Consider the following 22,096-nt stretch of genomic DNA (forward strand, 5'->3'; position numbering starts at 1 on the left):
TTATTTGAACATCTAGGTTTTCAAGGACAGGAAATGCTGATGGATTGCTTTAATTCATGAACTACACAATAGATAAATGGCTAAAAATGCTTACCATAGGTCCTGGTGGACCATGTGGACCAGGGGAACCTGGAGGTCCTACGATCTGTGTAAAATATATGCATGTATATAGTTAGAAAATAAGTTTATCATTTCAACAGACAGGAGCTCATTGATCTGCTGGGACCATGCAATTAGCTGTAATGCTTTGGATGTGCTAGCTATGCAATCCTTTGTTAGACCATGTTGTGGTTGTTTTTTATTTCACCTTTCCTAAAGCCCAGGGCAGTTTGTAAATTAAAATGAAAATCATTAAGCAAAACCTATGTCCCTTGCACCACAATCATGAAGCGAATTGCCCATGGTCATTAAGGAAGACTTCATGTGACCATGATTTCTCATTTTTACTGCACCTTTCTCCATTGATTCTGTGAGTTGGCTGTGAAGTCCATAAATGGCAATCATGTTGTTTTTAATGTTTTGATCTGTTTAGTTTCATAGTTTTAATATGATATTATGTTGTTTTAATTTCTGACTGGGAGCTACTTGGAGCTGGTTAAAAAACAGGTGGCTGTTTAAATGTTTTAAATAAATAATCAATAATAAATAAATCATGTGATTGTAGGGTTATGCTGTGGTTGTAAATGCCTGCTGATTATGAAGCAGCCAAATCTCGATCACAGGATAGTGGGAATGCTGCAATGATCATAAATGAAAAAATTGGCTTTTTCATAACTTGGTCATAACTTCCAATGGTCACTAAACAGGGCAGTCATTAAGCAAAAACTACCTGTAGTTAGAAAACCAAAAGACTATATTTACAGCAACACTGAAAGAATATAGCAAGACTCACAGAAGGACCTTGAGGACCTGGTAATCCAACATCTCCTTTTTCTCCTTTCATTCCATTGGATCCCTAAAAAAATGTTATGGAATTATCATACATACTGTCATCTTATCAACTGATGAATTTTTCTGCAGTAAAACATGACTTATGTTACACTTTACTATTTAATATTTAAGACATAATTTGTCTTAAACTTTTATCTAGCCTCATACTCCATGGCATAGGACCTAGATATCTTCAAGACCGCCTGCTGCTACCGACGGCCTCCCATCGACCTGTGCGCTCCCACAGAGAGGGCCTCCTCGGGATGCCATCAGCCAAACAGTGTAGGCTGGTGACCCCCAGGGGGAGGGCCTTCTCTCTGGGGGCACCTACCCGTCTGGAACCAGCTGCCCCCAGAGATAAGGAGAGTCCAAGTCCTCGGTGCCTTCCGCTGTGCCCTTAAAACTTTCTTTTTTCAGAAGCCGGGCTGGCCTAACACTTTTTAAAATGTTTTTAATTGGTTTGTCATTGCTTTTAATTATGAGGCCAAATATATATATATCTTTTTAATTGTATTTTAATGTTTGTAGTTTATGTTTTTACTTTGGCTGTACACCGCCCTGAGTCCTCAGGGAGAAGGGCGGTATATAAATTCGATATAAAATAAAAATAAATAAAAAATAAATACTCCATGCAGATAAATTCAGTCCAAAGCCATTAGTGGCACAGGAGCCTTGGTGGCGCAGCAGACTAAAGGGCTGTTAAGTAGCACTTAGCTGCCAGCTGCCTGCAATTACTGCAAGTTCAAATCTCACCAGGCTCAAGGTTGACCCATCGTTCCGAGGTAGGTAAAATGAGGACCTGGATTGTGGGGGCAATAAGATGACTTTGTATAAAAAAGAATACCGCTTAGGGGCCCCCGAAAGCCCTACTTAGCAGGTATATACAAAAAGTATTAAGGCTATTACTTAACGCATTGTAAGCTGCCCTGAGTCTCTGGAGAAGGGCGGCATATAAATCAAACCAATAAATAAATAAACAAATAAATTGAAAGATCATTAGGCTGGCTGAATCTATGCTAGGTACCGGCTTCAGTTATTTCAAGATGTCGGGTGGAACTCAAGTGATGTAATCAGAAACTTTTTTTTAGGTCTTCCTACAGGATTTGATATTTTGAAAATTAGTTACAACTATCCTCAGTATGCCCAACTTTGATTATGTCTGGCACATCTACAATAATCAGATTTGTGATTAGGCTGACCTTTATATTTTGATGTTCAAAGCAATTCCGATATTCAGAACATGCCGTTTAATGTAGGACCTTTGTCAACAAAGGCATTAGGTTGGGAAAATGATTCTACAGTGACCAATAATGCCTGTCCAGAGCCTTAGACTAGGTCCCTCCATACCCTTTGGAGATAGCAGGAACTGAATGTGGATGCAATCCTCGTATTCTATTCTGCTGTAGTATTGCAAGCTAACTTGTGGAAACTTTAAACACACATATTATGTTAAAGAAGTTTAGCTACAAGAACAATATTATCAGATTAATTCAAAAAAATTTTTTTGTTTGAATTGAGTTTAACATTGAATTGTAGGAGATGACCAAGCTGACCAAGGGAGGGCTCAAGCGTGTCATCAGTTTTGAATCCCTTCATACTCACAAGATATAAATCCATCCTAGCTTGAATTCTATTGACTCTTATCTACTGCCAATTTGTTTTCACCATTAGTAGTTCAGATTCTTATAAAGAGTGTTAGCATGCAATACATCAATATTCATTTAAACCTCAATTGCTGATTTCCTGCGCTTCATATGAACTTTAAATGTATGAAATGTATCATCACCCTTGTGAGAGCAGTGCACTTGGGAAGAATAATAAGTGCCCCAACAAACCAGCAGGATTTTCAGTTCTTTATCTCCTCAATGGGATTCTATATATAGCTGCTTTCATTTTACATATACAGTAAGTGTCTAAAGATGCCTGATAATATGGAAATGTTTTCACAGGAATGCTATCTCCTGTAATGCAGGAGACCTCTACAGGCTATTAATAATGCACTATAAGTAAGAAGGGAGGGAGGGAGGGAGGGAGGGAGGGAGGGAGAGAAAGAGAGAGAGAGAGAGAGAGAGGGAGGGAGAGAGGAGGGAGGGAAATAACTTTAAATACTCTGTTATACAGTATATACTGCTTTATCTTATAAACAGTTCATCTCCCACTAAGTTTAATTAACATATTTATTTGCAATTTTGCTAGTTAGCTTTGTCACATCTTGGAATTAAAACATAATTAATTGATTTACCATCAAAGTAGTTGATTTAAATGTTTCCAAAGGAAGATAAATCAAGAATGATTTATTATTTCTATACCATTCTGATTTTTATTTACACATATACAAACACATGCATGTTCAGGGTATTTATATGTTCAGTGCATTTACACTGCCCATACACTTGGAATTCCTTCCACAAAAAATTACTATTTCTTCTCTTCTTTCAAAGCTTTCTTCAAAGCTGACATTTTTTTGATTCCACTAATCTGAAATTAATTAAAACTACCATTCTTTTCTCCCCGTCTTCCTTTGTTGTCCTTCCTTTATGTAAATCTTTTTGCATAGTACCAAGTAACATGTTATAAAATAAAAACAATATGATTGTCTTTGAGAAAAAGATACTGAAGCAGTAGTGAGAAATGATGCTATCAAATACAATTTTAAACAAACTTACTGGCAAACCTGGAAGTCCAATACCTCCTTTTTCTCCTGGTATTCCAGCATCACCCAGATCACCTTTTGAACCTTTGAACCCCTGGAATGGCATATTTATGACAATGAACTGTGCATTATACTAACAATGTAAATCAATTTAACTGTATTAACTTCAGAAGTAGAAAATGTAATTACATTAATAACTGACAGTATTTTTTATTTTTCAAAGATAGTGAAAAATGTTCTGCACAAAATATTTCCTTCCTCCTCTCTTCCTCTCTCCCTCTCTTCCTTTATAGAATAGAATAGAATAGAATTTTTTTATTGGCCAAGTGTAATTGGACACACAAGGAATTTGTCTTGGTGCATATGCTCTCAATGTACATAAAAGAAAAAATATGTTCATCAAGAATCATAAGGTACAACACTTAATGGTAGTCATAGGGTATAAATAAGCAATGAGGAAACAATATCAATATAAGGATATTAAGGATACAAGCAACAAAGTTACGGTCATACAGTCATAAATGGAAGGAGATGGGTGGTGGGAATGGTGAGAAGATTAATAGTAGTGCAGACTTAGTAAATAGTTTGACAGTGTTGAGGGAATTATTTGTTTAGCAGAGTGATAGCGTTCGGGAAAAAACTGTTCTTGTGTCTAGTTGTTCTGATGTGCATTGCTCTATAGCGTCATTTTGAGGGTAGGTGTTGAAACAGTTTATGTCCAGGATGTGAGGGGTCTTTTTGACTCGTGCAGTATACAGGTCCTCAATGGAAGGCAGATTAGTAGCAATTATATTCAGTTTTTACTGAACCATTATCATATGATATTCCTTTATCAATAGTAATATCAGAAAGATGTTCAAATACCTGCTCCCCATCAGCACCAGGTAATCCTGGTGATCCAGATTCACCCTGCAAAATAAAATCCAACTCCAACTCAATTCCACGGTGGTATTATTATCTGGAATATAATGTAATTTAATACTAAATAAATAAGTCTGCTTGATCAATGTGCTTTCTCCTTCCTGTTTCTTCCTACAAGGAAGAAATCAAAGGCACCTACTTCAACTTTTGAACTAACCAATGTTTGTCATTTAGATTGAATTAGAAATTCTGATTCACTTCCAAAATATGCTTTATTGAAACAAGGAAGAATAATAATAATAAAAACCCATCGGTGGTTCTTGATGTGGTTCAACAAAGTTTCTCTATCCAATGCTTCACAAAATACCAGGAATAAATGGACAGGTCTATAATCTTTGGGATACCATGAAATTCTTTCATAAATAGTATTCCCATGAATAATTGACTATATAATCTTGCTTTACAAATGCTTGGTATTTAAATTATTTTAATGCACTTCAAAAATAGCATAAGAAAATTAAATGATCATTCAAATTTGTTGTTCAAACTTAGCTGTTATGCAAAAATTGGCTATTGTTGAACTAAATATTTTTTTTAAATCATCCTAGTGTCTTGTAAGATCTTCAAAGCACACAGTGGTACAGATGTCACATGTCATTATTAATTATACCAAATACATAATGTACTGATAAGCACACAAATACAATTGATATGCTCACCTTTGATCCTTTCAATCCTTGGGGTCCAGGTGGGCCTGGAGGACCCTAAATATAAAATTAATTCCCTTTATTGCAGTATACACTACCCATATATTCATCAAACTTTTCTCTGAAACATATTCTAATATGTTATGCAAAATAAACATCACAACAAGAAAACTGCATTAAACTAACAAGGACTAACAACAGCAATGACAATTGATGACCATATACAGATAGACAGACAAAATGTGTTAAATATCAGAATGACTGTATTAAACAGTAGTGATGAAATCTGACTCTAACAAACTAAACAGTTTTTGGTACACAAAGACAGATATGCAATCTGATTGTAGAATAATAGCCAATTTACTTGATTGCTAGATAGGTATGGCCACTTAAAAGGCTGCCTATTCCCAGTTAAAGACTAGCCATCCTGTAATATATACTACTTAACATAATGCTTGCAGGAAGAATTAAATAGAATTAATTTTAAAGGCTTCCAGGATTTTGTTTATTAAATTCCTTTTTGGATTATATCAGGAGAATAGGAAAAGCTGATGCTTAGCAAGATTTTAAAAATGTACATTAATTTTCATTTACAACCTTGCCAAAGAGATCAAGACAAGGTAAAGATGGGGTTAAGTCTGATATAGTCTATATTACGGTATCTAAGAATTATTAAGAATTTATCAGTTCTATGGATTAAATAAGCAGCTGACATGATCAAAGGACCAAAAAAGAAAAAAAAATAGTGGTGGGGTTAGGATATGTATGACAAATCATGCCTGGCTCAGATTAAAACAGCCTTTTTCAACCTTTTGCCCTAGAGGAACCCTTGAAATAATATTCAGGTTTCAGATTACCCCTGCATAAAAATCACAAAAAATATGAAACCTATACAATGTTTTACAACATGTACAACACTAGCAAAGCAACAGGCCAGCACATAAAAATTCCAATCACTGTGAGCACTAGAATTACATGGCATGCAATGTTAAAAAAATATTTATCTTTTTCTCAATCATGATCTCTTGCAGACCTTTTGTGGAGTTTAGGGATTCATGGAATCCCAGTTGAAAAGACTATAATCTCATTTCAAAAATGACTGACTCCCTAGGACCAGAAAATTATCCAAAAAGTACTGAGAAAGGAAAACTACAAGACTATTGTCCTCTTCTCTGCATACTTCTAATTAGTAAATTTGTGTAATTGTAAATCCTGTAAATAAGTCTTGAATAAAACAAATCCGTATGGAATTCCATTAGAAAAGGTTTGGTTATTTGACTGCCATATAGCAGGATAAAATATGGCTGTTAATGGTAGGATCATAACTACTTTCTGAAACATAACTGCAAAATGAATTGCCCAGTCTTTACAGAGTTTTAATAGCATCTATTCAAAAAGTTTGTTTTTTTAATTTTTTTTTATTTTTAAAATGTCACACATCTCAATTTCCTGCCAAGAGCTGGAATGAGTGGCATTGCCAGGGAGCTAAACTTTCCAAAATAGGAAAGACAAGACAAAGATCTAGCTTGTTTTTTTTATGGAGGCCTGATTGCAACAATTAACATATTTGGGGCAAAGTTGGGGCATGCAGACATTATGATGCTGCCAATCACTGCTCTACATGATTTTAGTCAGAAACCGTCTCTATTGTGCTATGTGGTAAGCACTAAAGACCAGAAGATTAAGAATTGCTCTTGACACATTATGCCACACAATCTAATGTAAGTATACAGTAAATCAATAATACAAGCTGTCATTTAGCTTTTTTTTCTTTCAATACTAATTTAGCATTTTATGCTGAGTGCTATACAGCAATGAAATAATAAAGAAAAATCTATTTATATAAAAACTTTGATCTATAATAAATAAAATAAAGCCAAAGTTTCATTGAAATACTACTAACACCCAATTATCTTACATGAATTATAAAAGCCAAAACCCACTTAAATATTATCATTATCATCATAATAACAATAACCTGCATTTATTTTGTACAACTCTAGGTGTTGTAGATAATACTCCCACTTTCTATTTCATTAAAACTCTTTAAGGGGAGTTGGGCTGAGAGAAACCGAAAGTCATCCAGATGAGTTTCATACCTAAGAATGACTATAATTCATGATTTTCCAGTGTTCTAGTTCAGCACCTTAGTCAATATACTAAAATGGCTCTATATTTCGTGGAAATATCATTGTTTATCTATATTTAGCTGACTTTGATGTTAACTTGTTTTACCTGTAAGTTAATGAAAATAGAAGAAAACCAATACAAAAGTACAAAAGTTGAGGCTTGGGGATGTTTTCAATTAGTTACTTGAAATTTCTGTTAATATTATTTTACACATTTTTAAATAATACAAATATTCTCTTTTAGTCATTATTGATTCTGAATAGAAAAGGAACATTTCTAATGGACAGTGGTTGCATTGAAATTTCAAGCGACTCTGTTCCAAAAGTACTTATTATGGCAATTAAATTCATATCAATTGTACTGAATGAAATAAATACAATTTTGAAGCAAGCATGTGCTGTATCTTTTAACACAACCAGTATGATTTTTTTAAAAAAAACAATTAATTCAGAAAAGTAAATTATAGGAAAAATCAATCCCTTTTTAAGTTATTGCATTTTAAAATTGCCACTGAAAATTGCATTAATGCCTGGTTTAAATAAACATGGTTAAACAGATCTTACAATGCTAATGAAAACTTGAATCCCTACTTTCTTTGCTGAAATGGCCATACTGCTGCTATTAATTACCACAAGTACTAAAACTAGCTTTCCACAATGCATCCACTGATACACCTGATGCAGAAAATAGAGGCGGTGTTAATGCACAGTTAATATCTGATGGACAAAAAGACATTTATAAATCAGAATGTAAGTGTAAACATGCAACGCCACACAAGAAAACAGCTACAAAATACGTCATGCAATAGGAATTACCGTGACAGTTAAGGTGGTAATCCTCTGTTGGCAAAATATATTAGCAGAAAATAATGTTACCAGATGTTCAGTTTGAAACAGAATACTTTGCTTGTTTAAGAACAGATTTCACAGAATTGAGAAAAGTTTGAGAGAAGCATCTGACTAGCTCCCCAAAAATAAAAGATTGTCTAAGTACCACTCTTACATTTTTACATCTAAGTATCTACATGTAACGATCCATGTATTTATTGAAGTATTTACTATGAATTACTTTGTTTGCTTTCAAAAAGAAAAAGTACTGTCAATTTCCTATTATATTATAATAATTTTAAGATCAATTTTTGTAAACTCACAAATAATGGTCTTGAAGGAATGCATCTGTGGGATTATAAATCATTAAAGGTAAAAGGTAAAGGTTCCCCTCGCACATAAGAGCCAGTGCTGTCTGAAGATGTTTCCGTGGTCATGTGGCCGGCATGACTCAACACCAAAGGCGCATGGAACACTGTTACTTTCCCACCAAAGGTGGTCCCTATTTTTCTACTTGCATTTTTATGTGCTTTCGAACTGCTAGGTTGGCAGAAGCTGGGGCAAGTAACAGGAGCTCACCCCGTTATTACGCGGCATAAATCATTAGGTAACTATAATTATTTATATTTAATTATGTGTGACTTAAACTGGATGAAATTAATTTATATGAATAAATTGTACAGTGCTGAAATATATAAAATAATAATGATCTCAATAGAGCAAGATCAAATAAAATACAAATAAATACAAGAATTATGAACAAAATTTAACTAAAAAGAAATATTTCTTAATATTTGACCACGACATATGTTTTTCAAATAAAATAACTTGTGTGACTTCCAAAAGATGTGCAGAACTGGTTTTAGCATTTAGTAAAAATTTTAATTTACTTTAAATTTAAAGTAGATTAAATGCTTAGATTTAATCATTTATAATTTTGTCTAAACAATTAACATGAATAAAAAGTTATTTCCCTTATATAGATAGATTACATTAATTCCTACATTTTGGATGAAAATCCTATTTATAGTTATATACCGTGTTTCCCCGAAAATAGGACCCTGTCTATATTTTTTTGAACCCTGAAATAAGCGCTTGGCCTTATTGCCATGCGCTCAAAAGCCTGATTGGGCTTATTATCAGAGGATGTCTTATTTTGGGGAAACAGGGTATTTTTTCACCAATAAAAGGATTTATTTTTGAAATGTTTACTTTTTCAGTATTTTGAAGGTTATTGGAGAATCCAGTAAGGATATTGTTTTTAAATGTTTATTCCTTCAGTATTTTGATTGCTGCTTATACATTTATCTCATATTTTGTATGTAGACATTAGACACTTACTACTTTTCAATGATGAAAGTTTTCTATTCCGTAAAGATTATGGAATGTAGCTTTCATGCAACAAAATCTTGCTGTAACTTATAACCTTCATCTTCAGAAAGGAAAGTTAGTGATTGATCTCTATAGTGAGTCTTTTGTTTACTGTGCTAAGCAACAACCACAGGCATCAAAATTAAATTCTATATAGCTTGAAAAGTTCTTTGAAAAAGTCCTTGAGAAGGGATATGGCTGAATCTTATATTGGCAAAAGCAACTAAGTTTGCAAACATATATCTATATAATGAGACAGTTTTCTGAGTAGATAGATATATGACTAAATTGTAAGAATCATTGTTATTCCATATACAAAATCCCTTGAGTGATACCTAGATTAAAAAGCTTCATTTCATGAAGAATCTTTGATTATTCTGAGGGACTACTAACGGGACTGGACACTTATATATGGATTATTCTAATCATTTCTCATATTTAGCGTCTGTGTTTTCTACAAATATTACATCTTAGCTGACTCTCAAGTCTTCATATAAGCAAATAAGTCACTGTTATGAAATAAACTCCAGTGATTTCAGTTACATCAAATTGACTTTAAAAAAGAAGACAACTTTGGACATAAATTAATAGCAATATATTTTCAGAAAAGATTTACAAGATATGTAATTTACACAAGACTTTCCTGTCCATTACCTAACTATGGGTAAAGGTAACAATAAGCAGCCAGAATAAAATTCTTTACAACTAATTGTCCCACGTAGTCATTTATCCTATATTAAAATAACTTCATTTGAAATATACATTTTTTGTGAACTATTTTGGTTTTCCCCCCCCCCAACTTCCCAGTCTAGTTTATAGCCCTAGGATTTCTTAGTTGTTTCCCATCTAAATACTAACCAAATCTGACCCTATTTAGCTTTTCCCAAACCAATATACGGTTAAATAGCTGCTGCTCCCTGTTAAGGCATTTTGAATGAACTCAGTACAAATATTTAATATTGAAATATATTCTAACATCTTATTAACCATAAATTGTAAGCAAAGATCTGGAGATGCAAAAGCAATAATTTATTTAATGCTATCATGGAAGAATGCTAACAATTAAGATTCCATATCAGGCTTCCCTAATTTGGTACCTTCCCAAAAACTGGAACTAGAACTCCCAGCCAATAAAGCTAGAAGCAATGCTACCTAGAAAATGTACATGTTGATGTACATTCAAGGAACAACAAATTAGGGATAATTTGTTCCAGATAATCATTGCACCTGGCGTTTTCTAAAAATATATGAAACTGTCTTTTACCCATTAAATAACACTATTTTACGATCAACTTATTTTCAAGTTCTGTTATGGTGGAATTAAAACAGGGATAATATACATGAAAATTATAAGCTTTATTACTCAGTTATACTGGTAATCTATGAACAACGGTGCCTTATGTTTATTGTGTACTGATCACAAACCTGTAATGCTTCATGGATATTTCCATTGAAGTCAATGATTTCTGTGGCACCTTGGTCACCTTTTTCTCCAGGTGGACCCTATAAAAAAAGCACTGGAAATGTACAAACAGGTCGCATTTGTCACAAGCCCACATTACAAATTGTGTTAATGAATGCAATAAAAACAATTTCATTTTCCTAGGCTCATTTTGCAAGTAAAACTAATTACAGTACATATCGTTCCACTAGTATTTGTGAACATTAAAATATTCCTAATACCACCTATTTCCTAAGTTAAGGAAGTTAAGGAAAGGCTCACAGAGATTGGGGAAATTTTTTTTTGTCCCAGCAGAGATTGGATCTTTGCACAATGTGTTCAAACACATTTTTTGATAACTGATTTCATTTTTGTTGGTTGTCTATCCAAAACAGTAGAAGTTATCAGCTACTTCAATGTCTTTATTATCAGCTCTAAATATGGTTGCTGTATCTGTTGTCATTGGCTTAGTCTGATCTATATTTACAGTGACTTTCTTTGTAATTTGTATTGTATACTTTGAATGCATTATGCAATTACCTACTGTAGCTTTCTTGAGGAATCTATAATGCTTGGAAAGGTGAAATGAGGGAAAAAGGGGATCACCAGTAACAACCTTGGTTGTCTCAACTGCTGTGTATTTTCACAGCTACAATATAGTGTCATTAGCAAGGCGCAGATTATTGATATTTATTGGATTATTCGCACTTGCTAAACCTAATCCCAATTATATCAATATTACTTTTTCAAACTCTAGAATGCAACTCCAGTTACATCTATTCAGCATTTCTTTTTTTCTTGTTTTTTGAGAGAGAGAAATCTCCAATCCATTTTATAGTCTGTGAGTTAGTTTCATGTGACTTAGTTTCATTTATCAGTTATTTAATGCACAAGGTTGTAGATGTGTAAATTGTAGTAGGTGCTATGTTTGAAAACATACACAAAATCATTTAGAGTCAGACAACATTCATTTAAAAAATTATTAATAATAGTAGACAACTATTTGTGAGAATCAGTATATCTATGTGCTATATGTTAATGAATGATTGATTACATATTGTGTGAAAAAGGATTGCCTATTCGAGGATGAACATTAATACTTCAGTGCCATTAGAAGGCATTTTATAGCTACTCACTTTTTTCAATACATTATTGAAGTGGATCTTATCGTTCTAGATAATTTCTCGTGTTTCTCCATGTTAGCAGATGACTGAACTTCAACTCTCAGAACTCCCCAGCCAGCATTGTATAAAGCAAAGTATAAAGGCTGAGGAATTCTTAGAATTGAAATCCACACATCTGCTAACATTGAGGAACACTGATATAGATTATACAATCAAACCTGAAAATAATGATTGTGTCCCTTTGCCTCAAGGGAGCCATTTTATATACTATCAATTAAGGAACATATTTCAGGTCACTTACCCTTGGTCCCATTGCTCCCAAATCACCGTTATTTCCTGGATCACCCTAGGGGGAAAAATAATAAGCATCAATATTTTAAGTTTGCTGTTACAGTAGAAAACTAAAGTCACCAAAACCTTCCAATTTCTCTACAGAATTTTGAAGGGGTGCCACAATTATCTTCATTCTTTACAAGATGAAAGCACTGAGAGAAGGCTGCAGAAGGAATATGTCCTTGCAACAGCTTAATCAATAAAGAATGCAAAGTAATAATTTAGTAACTGCTTTGCTCCAGGGAATAACCAAAAGGCTTCTCACTCCCTCATTCCTTTTAAACAAAACAGGGGAATAGCCTCCCCTGTTTTCAATAAATTTTGAATACATTTGATCATTATGCAATAATTACAAGAGATTGTTATGAGGAGATAACTGTCTTGTTATCAACATGGCATCTTTCTTGCCTATAAATTTTCAATGAAGCTCTGAAGATGGCATGACTGCAATATTATGGGTAGCTGTTTTCTTCAAGAGCTACGATGATGGTTGCAGAGCAGATATTTTATAACTGGGGATGAATGAGAGAGAAAGAAATAGCTTTTTCTGAGCTACAAATATTTTCCTTTATAAATATGATGAGTTGAACAACAGGAACCCAAAAGTAATACATCAATAGCTGTGTATCAGTCTGGAGCACTGGATGGCATAACTGCAGAGCTCTGTTGTAAGCTCTGTACTGTTGAACAGTTTTAAATTACTTGATGTGAGATTAGAAAATGCAATTAACAAATAGTACATGAAACAAAGATAGTTGGAGAGAAGAAACATCTTAGAGGTTTAACATCATGGTTCAGAAAAATCTGCTGGAAAAATCAGCAACATGAATCCTAACAGGAACAAATGTAAAGTTTGCACTTGGGTAGGAATAACCAAAGTCTTGGGTGCATGACAAGATGGACAATGCTGGACAGCAGCACTTGCCAAAAGGATCCAGGTGCCTACAGCATCAAAGATGAACAGGAACCAACAGTGTGTAATGGCAGCAGAAGAGAAAGCAAATTCAATTATAGGTGCATCAAGAAAGAATTGTGTTTAAGATCTAGGAAATGGTGTATTCTATTCCTCTCTGTTCTGCATTGGTCAATCCATATTCATAATATCACAGTTTAGGAAAGACATTGATAAATTGAAATGTGTTCAGAGTACACCAATCCAAGTCATAAGCAATCTGGAAGGAAAAGCCAATGACAATGTTGGAAGTGTTTGTAGAAGAGAAAATTATAGGAAAATATGAGAGCTCTCTTCAAATTTCTAAAATACTGTAATGTAGAAACAAAGCAGAATTCTTCAGATTTTCCAAAAGATAAGAACATTTTTATTTATTTATCAAATTTTGAAACTGCCCATCTCCCTCACAAAGGAGTTTTAGGTGGTGTACAAATAAAATGTTTTTAATGGAACATTAGGGGAAAAATAGTAATTACTATATATCACTAGAAAAGTCTAAGTGGAGAAATGATATACTCTGCTTCAGAGTTGTTAAAACAAAGGCTTTATGGTTATCAGTCACGGATATGATTCTAAACCTCCTCCTTCCATACAGAATACTTGAGAGAAGAAAAATTGAAAATGCAGAAAGAAATAGATCTGACAATATTGTGTTCTGTCCTGAGAATCGAGACAGAAGGAATATTCACTAGGGACTTGGCTGACAAGCACAGGAATAAGTAGGTGATTGTGTTCATTGGGACACACTAGAAATAATTTTATTTCCAGCAGCAGGTAAAGAAATCATTTCCCCTACCTTTGAGATGGGGAACAAATTTCAAATAACTTCAGCCAAATTATGTGTTAGTGTTTTAAATAAATAATAGTACAACAAATTAATTAATAAAGTGTAATAGCAAAATTATTTCCGTATTTTGCATTTGCACAGACACTCCTATCTGCAAAGGCACTGACTTCAATAGACATAAAAGATGAAGAAATAAATTACCCTGCTATAGGATGCAATAAAAAAAAAGTGAAAGAGTACTGTAAAGTATCCAAAGCTTTTCAGAATCTTAACTCTTTGTCCAGCACAAATGTTAATCAAAATTGACTGGGCTGGACAGACCACAATCTTATACACCATGGAATTTCTTCTTATACTTTATGTTGAGGGTAAAACTTCCCTCTGCATAGTAGGCAATGGACCGGACAGCAAAGAGATACGTTGCTGGTTAAACACACAGATACGCTATTCGACCTTCTTGGAAGATCAGGACTTACAGATGGTCTCTCCACCTTCACCTGTTCCTGTACGACGTCCTCCTCTACCTCTTTGTTCTGGTTTTCTGGCATTTCATTAGTAGCTTCAGTCTGAGTTTCAATTATAACCTCATTCTCAGTCCCCAATTTATTCCACCCTACATGCTCCATAAACTTTGCATTCACACTGTTAACTACCGTTGTTGTTCCTTTTGGCCAAAATCTATAGGACCTGTGGTTTGAATTATAACCAACAAATATTAATTGTTGTGTCCTACTCTGGCCCTTACGTCTTAACTGTGATGGAATATGTACCCATGCAGGTGACCCGAATGTGTGAATGTAACTCAAATCCGGCTTCTTTCCATGCCATACAGTATGGGAAATTTTCTTAGTGGTGGTATTTACGACATTGTTCAAGAGTGTATTTGCACACATTATGGCTTCTCCCCATAGACTGGCCGGTAAACCTGCATCAGCTAACATTGTTCTCATCATTGCTTGTAAAGTTTGTCCTCTCCTTTCAACATATGAGTTACGTTGTGGTCTATATGGAGCTGAACATTTATGTTTTATACCAGCATTGTCCAACATTGATTTAAATCTCATGTTTACAAACTCGGTATCATTATCAGTTACAATGGTAACTATTTTTTGCTTTGTTTTTCTCTTGACAAACTTGATCCACTGAACAAAATACTGAAATATATCTGTCTTATTCTTCAATAGGTAGCAAAAACCATACCTGGAGTAATGGTCAACTTAGAATTTACAGCCAAAATGTTGGCTTCAAGTTTCTTCAGTCAGAACAAAGCAAGAGTCAAGGTCTCCATAAAAGGAAATCATTTAAACTACTCCCAAGAGAACAATGAAGCTCACAATCATATGAGGAAAATTTGATTTCTGCTGAATGTTTTTCTTAACTGTGTTATTAAACAATGGTTGTTGTGTTTCATCAATATTATCAATATCATAAATAAAAGAAACATTTTATTCATTGCAACAATACAGAATACACTATAATATGATAAATGCATAATAAAAAACATTTGTAACAATAACATTTTATATTATAATTATGCTTACACGCCTATTAATTATTATTTAAATGAGTACTTTTCCATTGAATGAATATTTTTTGTCAATGTATCATCTTCTAACAATATATTGGAAATATCTGAACAAGAAATATCCTTCATATTGAATTTTATGGCAAGTGCTGCAGCTAGAGTATCAGCATTCAATCTCGATTTCTCACTTTTCCAAAAATCATTAGCAATTGAAAAAAACCCTTTCAACTGCTGCATTAGTTCCAGGGCAGCACAATTTAAATTATTAAATAGATAATGAATTAATAAAACATGAATTATTGTGCTCACCTATGTATGATTGAATATTCACTGAGAAAGAAGTGAGTCTAATGCGTGTGTGTGTGCTGTGTTGTGTTTCGGTAAGAAATAAACAAAGCCACTTGCGTGTGGTGCACTCTTGCACGCGGCGCACTCTCTCAAAACAATTCTCCTGTGTGGAGCGCATGTGTCTCATAATCATGTCTTGCCATACTGTACCAAGCCTTGACGAATCGTCATGTCAAAAACAAATACGTCACATCACACGCAACGGATCGGATCGGCATCGATCGAATATAGAGATTTACAGATTAGTCTTCAAATATCAAAAAGGAGGACATGTAGGGGGACACTTTTCAAGAGAGAACAGAACTTACAAAAGAAGGACTGTCCTCCCTAAAGGAGGACGATTGGTCACCTTACTGTCAAGAAAGTTGCAACCATCAGTTTGAAAGAACAAGGCCAATTCAGAAAATTGTTCATTGTAATAACATAACTCTAGAGTCACCAGATATACAAATTTCTAGACAAAACTGAATTTCCATGCTTATGATGAAATTGACTTTTGCAATGCATTATCTATGGAGATAAATTCAAAAATTACCTCAAAATTTTACTAATTGACTATATATAATTGTTAAAAATAAGGATTTTGCATCTCTTTTAGAAAAATGCCAATAGCCAGTTATTTCCAAGCACAATGGAAACCTTCCCACATTTGAAATTCAAATAATCAGAGAAAGCTGTTCTTTATCTAACGGTACCAGAAGCATCTTTTTGGGGAACAGAAACCTGGCTTCATGAAAGAAATTGCCTCAGAATTATCAGAAATTGCCTCAGGTCAAAAAAGATTCAGTTACAGTATTCCATACTTCTAACATTTTCATTTTTCATTCAGAACATGCTCTGCCTCTAACTGCTAGCCTTAATGTCTAATGTCAAATAGTATGTAATGTCTTATTTAATTTTAGTGTGAACCTAAATACTGCACTAAAATGTGGTACTAATCAATGAACTGGAAAAAAAGAGATGACCTTATATAGAAAGAACAGAAATGGGGGAATTAACTGGGGAATGAAAACTTTTACTAAGAAAAGTTAAGGGCTATATACACTTCATCTTTTCAGTTACTGAAAATATTGTACTACTTTTTAAATTGATAATATTTGAACACTCTACTAAAAGAAACAGATAACGATGTGTGCTTACCATACATAACACCCCATCCACATATAGAATTCACACATGCAAAAATGGCAGTAAAGAAATAACTGTGTTGGTTTAGTGTATTTAACCAATAAAACCAGATGTTGCTAATAACTGACCTTTGACCCTTTAGGGCCTCTAGTTCCAGATTCACCTGACCTTCCCTGCATGTTGGAACACATACAAAATGGAGTCGAGAAAGAAAAAGTAAAGAGAAATATGAAGAATTAGTTTTGTCTACAGGAAGTAAATATGTAGGAGAAACTATGCATATTAAAACAGTTGCTATTATAAAGTTACATTATAGACACAAATGTATATATAAGAAAGTTAAGTAATCATGCATGTTATAATGATTTAACATAAGAAGATTAGTAGAAGAAAATCTAAATGTGTTTTGTACATGTTCCAGGAAATATTATTTCCTCAACTCCCTGAAAAACATCCTATCACTTCTAAGTGAAAATGTCAGTTATACAATTTGTAAGCTGAAAATATTTGTTCGATTCAATCATTTTCCTTCCTACAGTGCCTTAGAAATGAGAATTCATCTCTGGCAACTTCCAGACCAATAACTTAATGCTCTTTCTTATCACTAAATTATGTTCTTAAACAAAAGTGGCTTTCTTCCAGATCATGCAAAAAAATTAATAAAAATATCAATAGAATTTCTGAATGTAATTGAATCAACTTACATACAGAGATATGCGCAATTATAGAAACAAATGTCACAAATAATAGAAATCAAATAAAAAGACACTGTGAAGTATTTTGTAAAATGTTTAGCTATGCTGCATGAAATCATATTTGTTAAGTCTCCATTTTCTGTTCCTATTCCCTTTAAAATTAAAATAGTCCCTAAATCTGATTTTCTTGGTAAAACACTGGGGAGAATTCATTGAAGCACACAGAATTTGACACCTAGTCAAAAGCATTTGGCTTGATGGGGTCAAAGGGAACAAATGCTGAAAACAGCATTGTGTTGATACAATGCAACCTCTGTTCCTTGTGTTCACAGGTTGCGACATCATATTCATGTACAAAAGGAGAGGAAATTGTATCATTCTGATGAAAGGGGCAAATCCTGCAGAAATCCTGTACCTATTACATCCCTGCACCTTGCCTTTACTTTGGCTAATCTTAACAACAATAACAACAACAACAACAAAGCACCTAGACAGGGTTGGATCTGTTTAGTAGATAGATAGGAGATCACCATTAATTCCAAATCTATTAGATGAATTAGGAATTGGAAAATCATCCTGGAAGAAAGTAATGACAGACCACTTCCATATTGTTGTCAAGAAGATTGCATGGAAGTATCCATGCAGTCACTAGAAGATGAGTACAATTCAACAGATTCTTTTTTCACTACAGTTTTGTTCTTAAGATAATGCCAAAGCATCTTGTTTACTTTTATTTATTTAAAATATTTATATACCCACCCATTTTATTACCAACTCTTAGGTCTTATCTATGATACAGTATATGATCATTTCATATAAGCAGGATATTATTAAGCACAGGTTTTAAATTGCTAATGAAAATCTAGAAAATCAATTGAGTTGCACTGCAAAGTCTGAATTTAAAGGACCTTCCTTCCTTCCTTCCTTCCTTCCTTCCTTCCTTCCTTCCTTCCTTCCTTCCTTCCTTCCTTCTCTGTCTTAGACACAATTACTAACCATATAGAATTTTGAAAAATCTACTTTAAAATCTACTTAAAGTGACCTCTATGGCCACTCTACCCATATAGTTAGAAATCAGAATTTTATTATACTTTTATTGTTTTTGTTATGCCTAAAGCACTTTAATTGCCATTAACTATGATTATATAAGTAATATTTGCATAGTGGAAGTTTTTGATTATTAATGTGAAACTTCTCCATTTGTTTAATTAATTTTGACTGGACTATGCAGTAAAAGTGAACGACATGCTTTTAAATCACTTGGAATACATATTCAATCACAATGAAATCGATTTTTCTGGTTCTGTTTAACGTCCCGAAACAAAGGATGTCTTTAAAGAAAATGCTAAACACAGAGTTCTCAAAAGCACATTAAATATTTCAAAGTGAAACTAAACTGACCTTTGGCCCTGGAACTCCAGGCTCACCTCGTTCACCTTTCCCAGGAGGTCCTATTTCTCCTCTTTCACCCTGTTAAAAATAATAGCAGATATACACAGAAGCATCACAGAACATCAGTAACTTTTGGTATTGATGAGAGTTGCTGTTGAAACATCAAAGAGAAGTAATATCAAAGAGTATGTCAAAATAGCAATTGATCCATACATACATTAATACCAAACCTTCCCGAGAGGGAAGTGTAAATAGATTACAGTATCATTGTATATGCCTTTTCCCCCCTTTTGATTTGCCCAAAGTAAATAATACCTGAACATGTGGATAAAATAGGAATAATTACAGGTGGGAACAAGAGGCAAAACAGAGAATGTTTCCCATATTTAATTGTCCATTTATTGGTATCAGTTTTAGGTGTTGATGGCTCAAATTGGTTTCACAGAATAAAAGCAACTTTAGACAATGCTGACCTTCTTTTTAAAAAGAGTGAGATGAAGTCTCAGCTGTACGATTAAGAACATATATAAAATAATCACAGCTGCATTATTTCCTATAGAGATGATAGCAGTTTAATTTAATTAATTTATTTTACACACATTACACATTTGTAATAGATGAGTTGTGATCTCAATCTGATAAACTTTCCCTTTAGTAAGACTTTAATGGCTGTGGAGCGAAATGCCTATTCTAACAATTAGGCTCCAACTGATCTGATGTAAAGCAAATTGTGCGTAATAAGGAAAAAATGTAAATCATACCTTTGTCCCTGGCAATCCTGGCAATCCAGGTTCTCCCTGTGGACCTAGGAAACCCGGTTCACCCTTTTAATAAATGAGCATATTAAAACTTTGTTAATTTAACTGTGAATAATTATAGAAAACATGAATTTTCTTGCAATTATGTTTTCCCTAGTCACGTTTCTAGCTGTAACCGAATAGCTACAGACAGCTACAATTAATCACATTTGATTTCCATCAGCAAGGAATTCTTCAAGAAAACCCCCACCTAAGTTAAGAAAAGCAAGTGAACCACAAGCTTTTATAGAACAAGACTTTATGAAATGAAAACCTGTTATACACAAACACACATACACATGTGTGTGTGTGTGTGTGTGTGTATGTATATGTATATGTACACTGCTCAAAAAAAAAGGGAATACAAGCAGAAGACATCCAAGATCTGAATGAATGAAATAGCCTTATTAAATACTTTGTTCGTTACATGCAGTAGTTTTGTGCTCCCTTTAGTTGTTTGAGCAGTGTACAAACTACTGTTTGCAAAGAACAAAGTATTTAATAAGGCTATTTCATTCATTCAGATCTCGGATGTCTTCTGCTTGTTTTCCCTTTATTTTTTTGAGCAGTATATATATATATATACATACTGTATGTATATATATATATACATACATATATGTATGTGTGTGTGTGTGTGTGTGTATACACATACACAAACACACATACATATATGTATGTATATATATATATATACATACATACACAAATACATATATATATTTGGTTAGTATGCAAGTCTTGACGTATTCGGGTCTTTTCCCGTGTAAGATTGAAAGCATCTTGGCAATGTTCCGACGAGGTCCCACTCGTAGTCTTCAGGCTGGTGTCCTGTAATTTCTTTTCTTAATTCAAATTGCCCTTCTCTTGTTTTTGTCAATTGTTTTGATTAAGTTCATTCAAGAATTCCCACTTAGAGAGGAGACTAAACCAAAGTAGAAGTTTAGGAGTTCCAGCTCTCTTCCCATCCCTGTTACTCGCTTACCATTTTCTCTTCCCATTGTCTATCCTTTATCTTATTTTTACTACTGTCATAATCCCAATACACTTTTTGTAGCTTTTAGGTTTCCTTGCATCCCTAAGATCTTTTCTGCTTATCCTGATTTACTTCTGCAGATATTAGTACTGTCTGGTGCATGTCCTCATCAGACCTGTTGAATTAATTAGTGCACTAGTTTTATTTTCTTAATGTAAATACCAGGCAATTAGGAATTTCATTTGCCTATAGTATATCTGATAAATCAAAATAAACAATCATTACCACATATATTTTAAGAAGAGTTCCCTTTTAATTAAAATAAATGTTTGGTAATATACTGTATGTAATCATTGGCATTACTAAGAAAAGAGATATCATCATTTATATTAAACTACATAATGAAAAAATAAACCTGTCCTCTTGCTGTTCACAGCATTGCATAAATAAAATTAGTATGAAAACCATTTCCTCCACATGACTACAATGACAGTTCTTCAACAGCTAGAAATAAAAAACTGTATTCAGACATGGTATACAGGCATATCCCTGAAAAAGATAAACTGCAAAAAAAAAAAAAAAAAGAACAAAGGGATAAGAGAAGAAATAATTATGGTATACACTGCAAATTATGTATAAAACTGTGAACGGTTTTCAAATGTATCCTTGTAATGTTTTTTTAATCATTAATGGAAGCAACAATCATTCTTATGGAAGGAATAATGAAGCCTTCAGCAATTTATTTGCTGAATAAATGAGTACTCAAAGTACTTAATCTACCATAAAGTCAACTCAGTGGTTACTTGGTTCTCTAATCTGTTTAATCATGATTTCAAGGATCAGAAATAAAAATGGATTGTGATCAAAACTACTTTGTACTGTGAGCCTTTGAAAATGTCTTCAGTTTCAGAATACCATGAGCCAGTCGATACCTTAGAAGCATACTATGCACACTCAAAATACCAGTACATCAAAAATCACGTTCCATTTTCATTCATTCTCCATATTCATTCTCAACTACTGTTGCAGTCCATACTCATTGCCAACTTTCCATAGAATACTATTTATGTTTATGTAAACTTACAATACATGCAAATATACATATCTCTTCATTCCTTA

At 33.6% G+C, this 22,096-nt stretch overlaps 1 protein-coding gene across 1 annotated transcript in view; it reads right to left on the reverse strand.

The window, feature by feature from the left end:
- The window catches only part of COL25A1 (collagen type XXV alpha 1 chain), a 112,686-nt gene that overhangs the window by 24,018 nt on the left and 66,572 nt on the right, over window positions 1–22,096 (reverse strand). Inside the window, exons 15-25 of the mRNA XM_087875551.1 lie at window positions 19,966–20,028; window positions 19,214–19,282; window positions 17,246–17,290; window positions 12,346–12,390; window positions 10,905–10,982; window positions 8,097–8,120; window positions 5,164–5,208; window positions 4,448–4,492; window positions 3,597–3,677; window positions 893–955; window positions 95–145 (exon numbers count right to left, since the gene is read on the reverse strand). Of these exons, the coding sequence (XP_087731677.1) occupies window positions 95–145; window positions 893–955; window positions 3,597–3,677; window positions 4,448–4,492; window positions 5,164–5,208; window positions 8,097–8,120; window positions 10,905–10,982; window positions 12,346–12,390; window positions 17,246–17,290; window positions 19,214–19,282; window positions 19,966–20,028 (609 nt within the window). The remainder of the gene's footprint in view (window positions 1–94; window positions 146–892; window positions 956–3,596; window positions 3,678–4,447; window positions 4,493–5,163; window positions 5,209–8,096; window positions 8,121–10,904; window positions 10,983–12,345; window positions 12,391–17,245; window positions 17,291–19,213; window positions 19,283–19,965; window positions 20,029–22,096) is intronic.

The sequence above is a fragment of the Pantherophis guttatus genome, chromosome 8 (assembly GCF_059756535.1).
Source record: "Pantherophis guttatus breed Tessera chromosome 8, ASM5975653v1, whole genome shotgun sequence".
Classification (NCBI taxonomy): Eukaryota; Metazoa; Chordata; class Lepidosauria; order Squamata; family Colubridae; genus Pantherophis; species Pantherophis guttatus.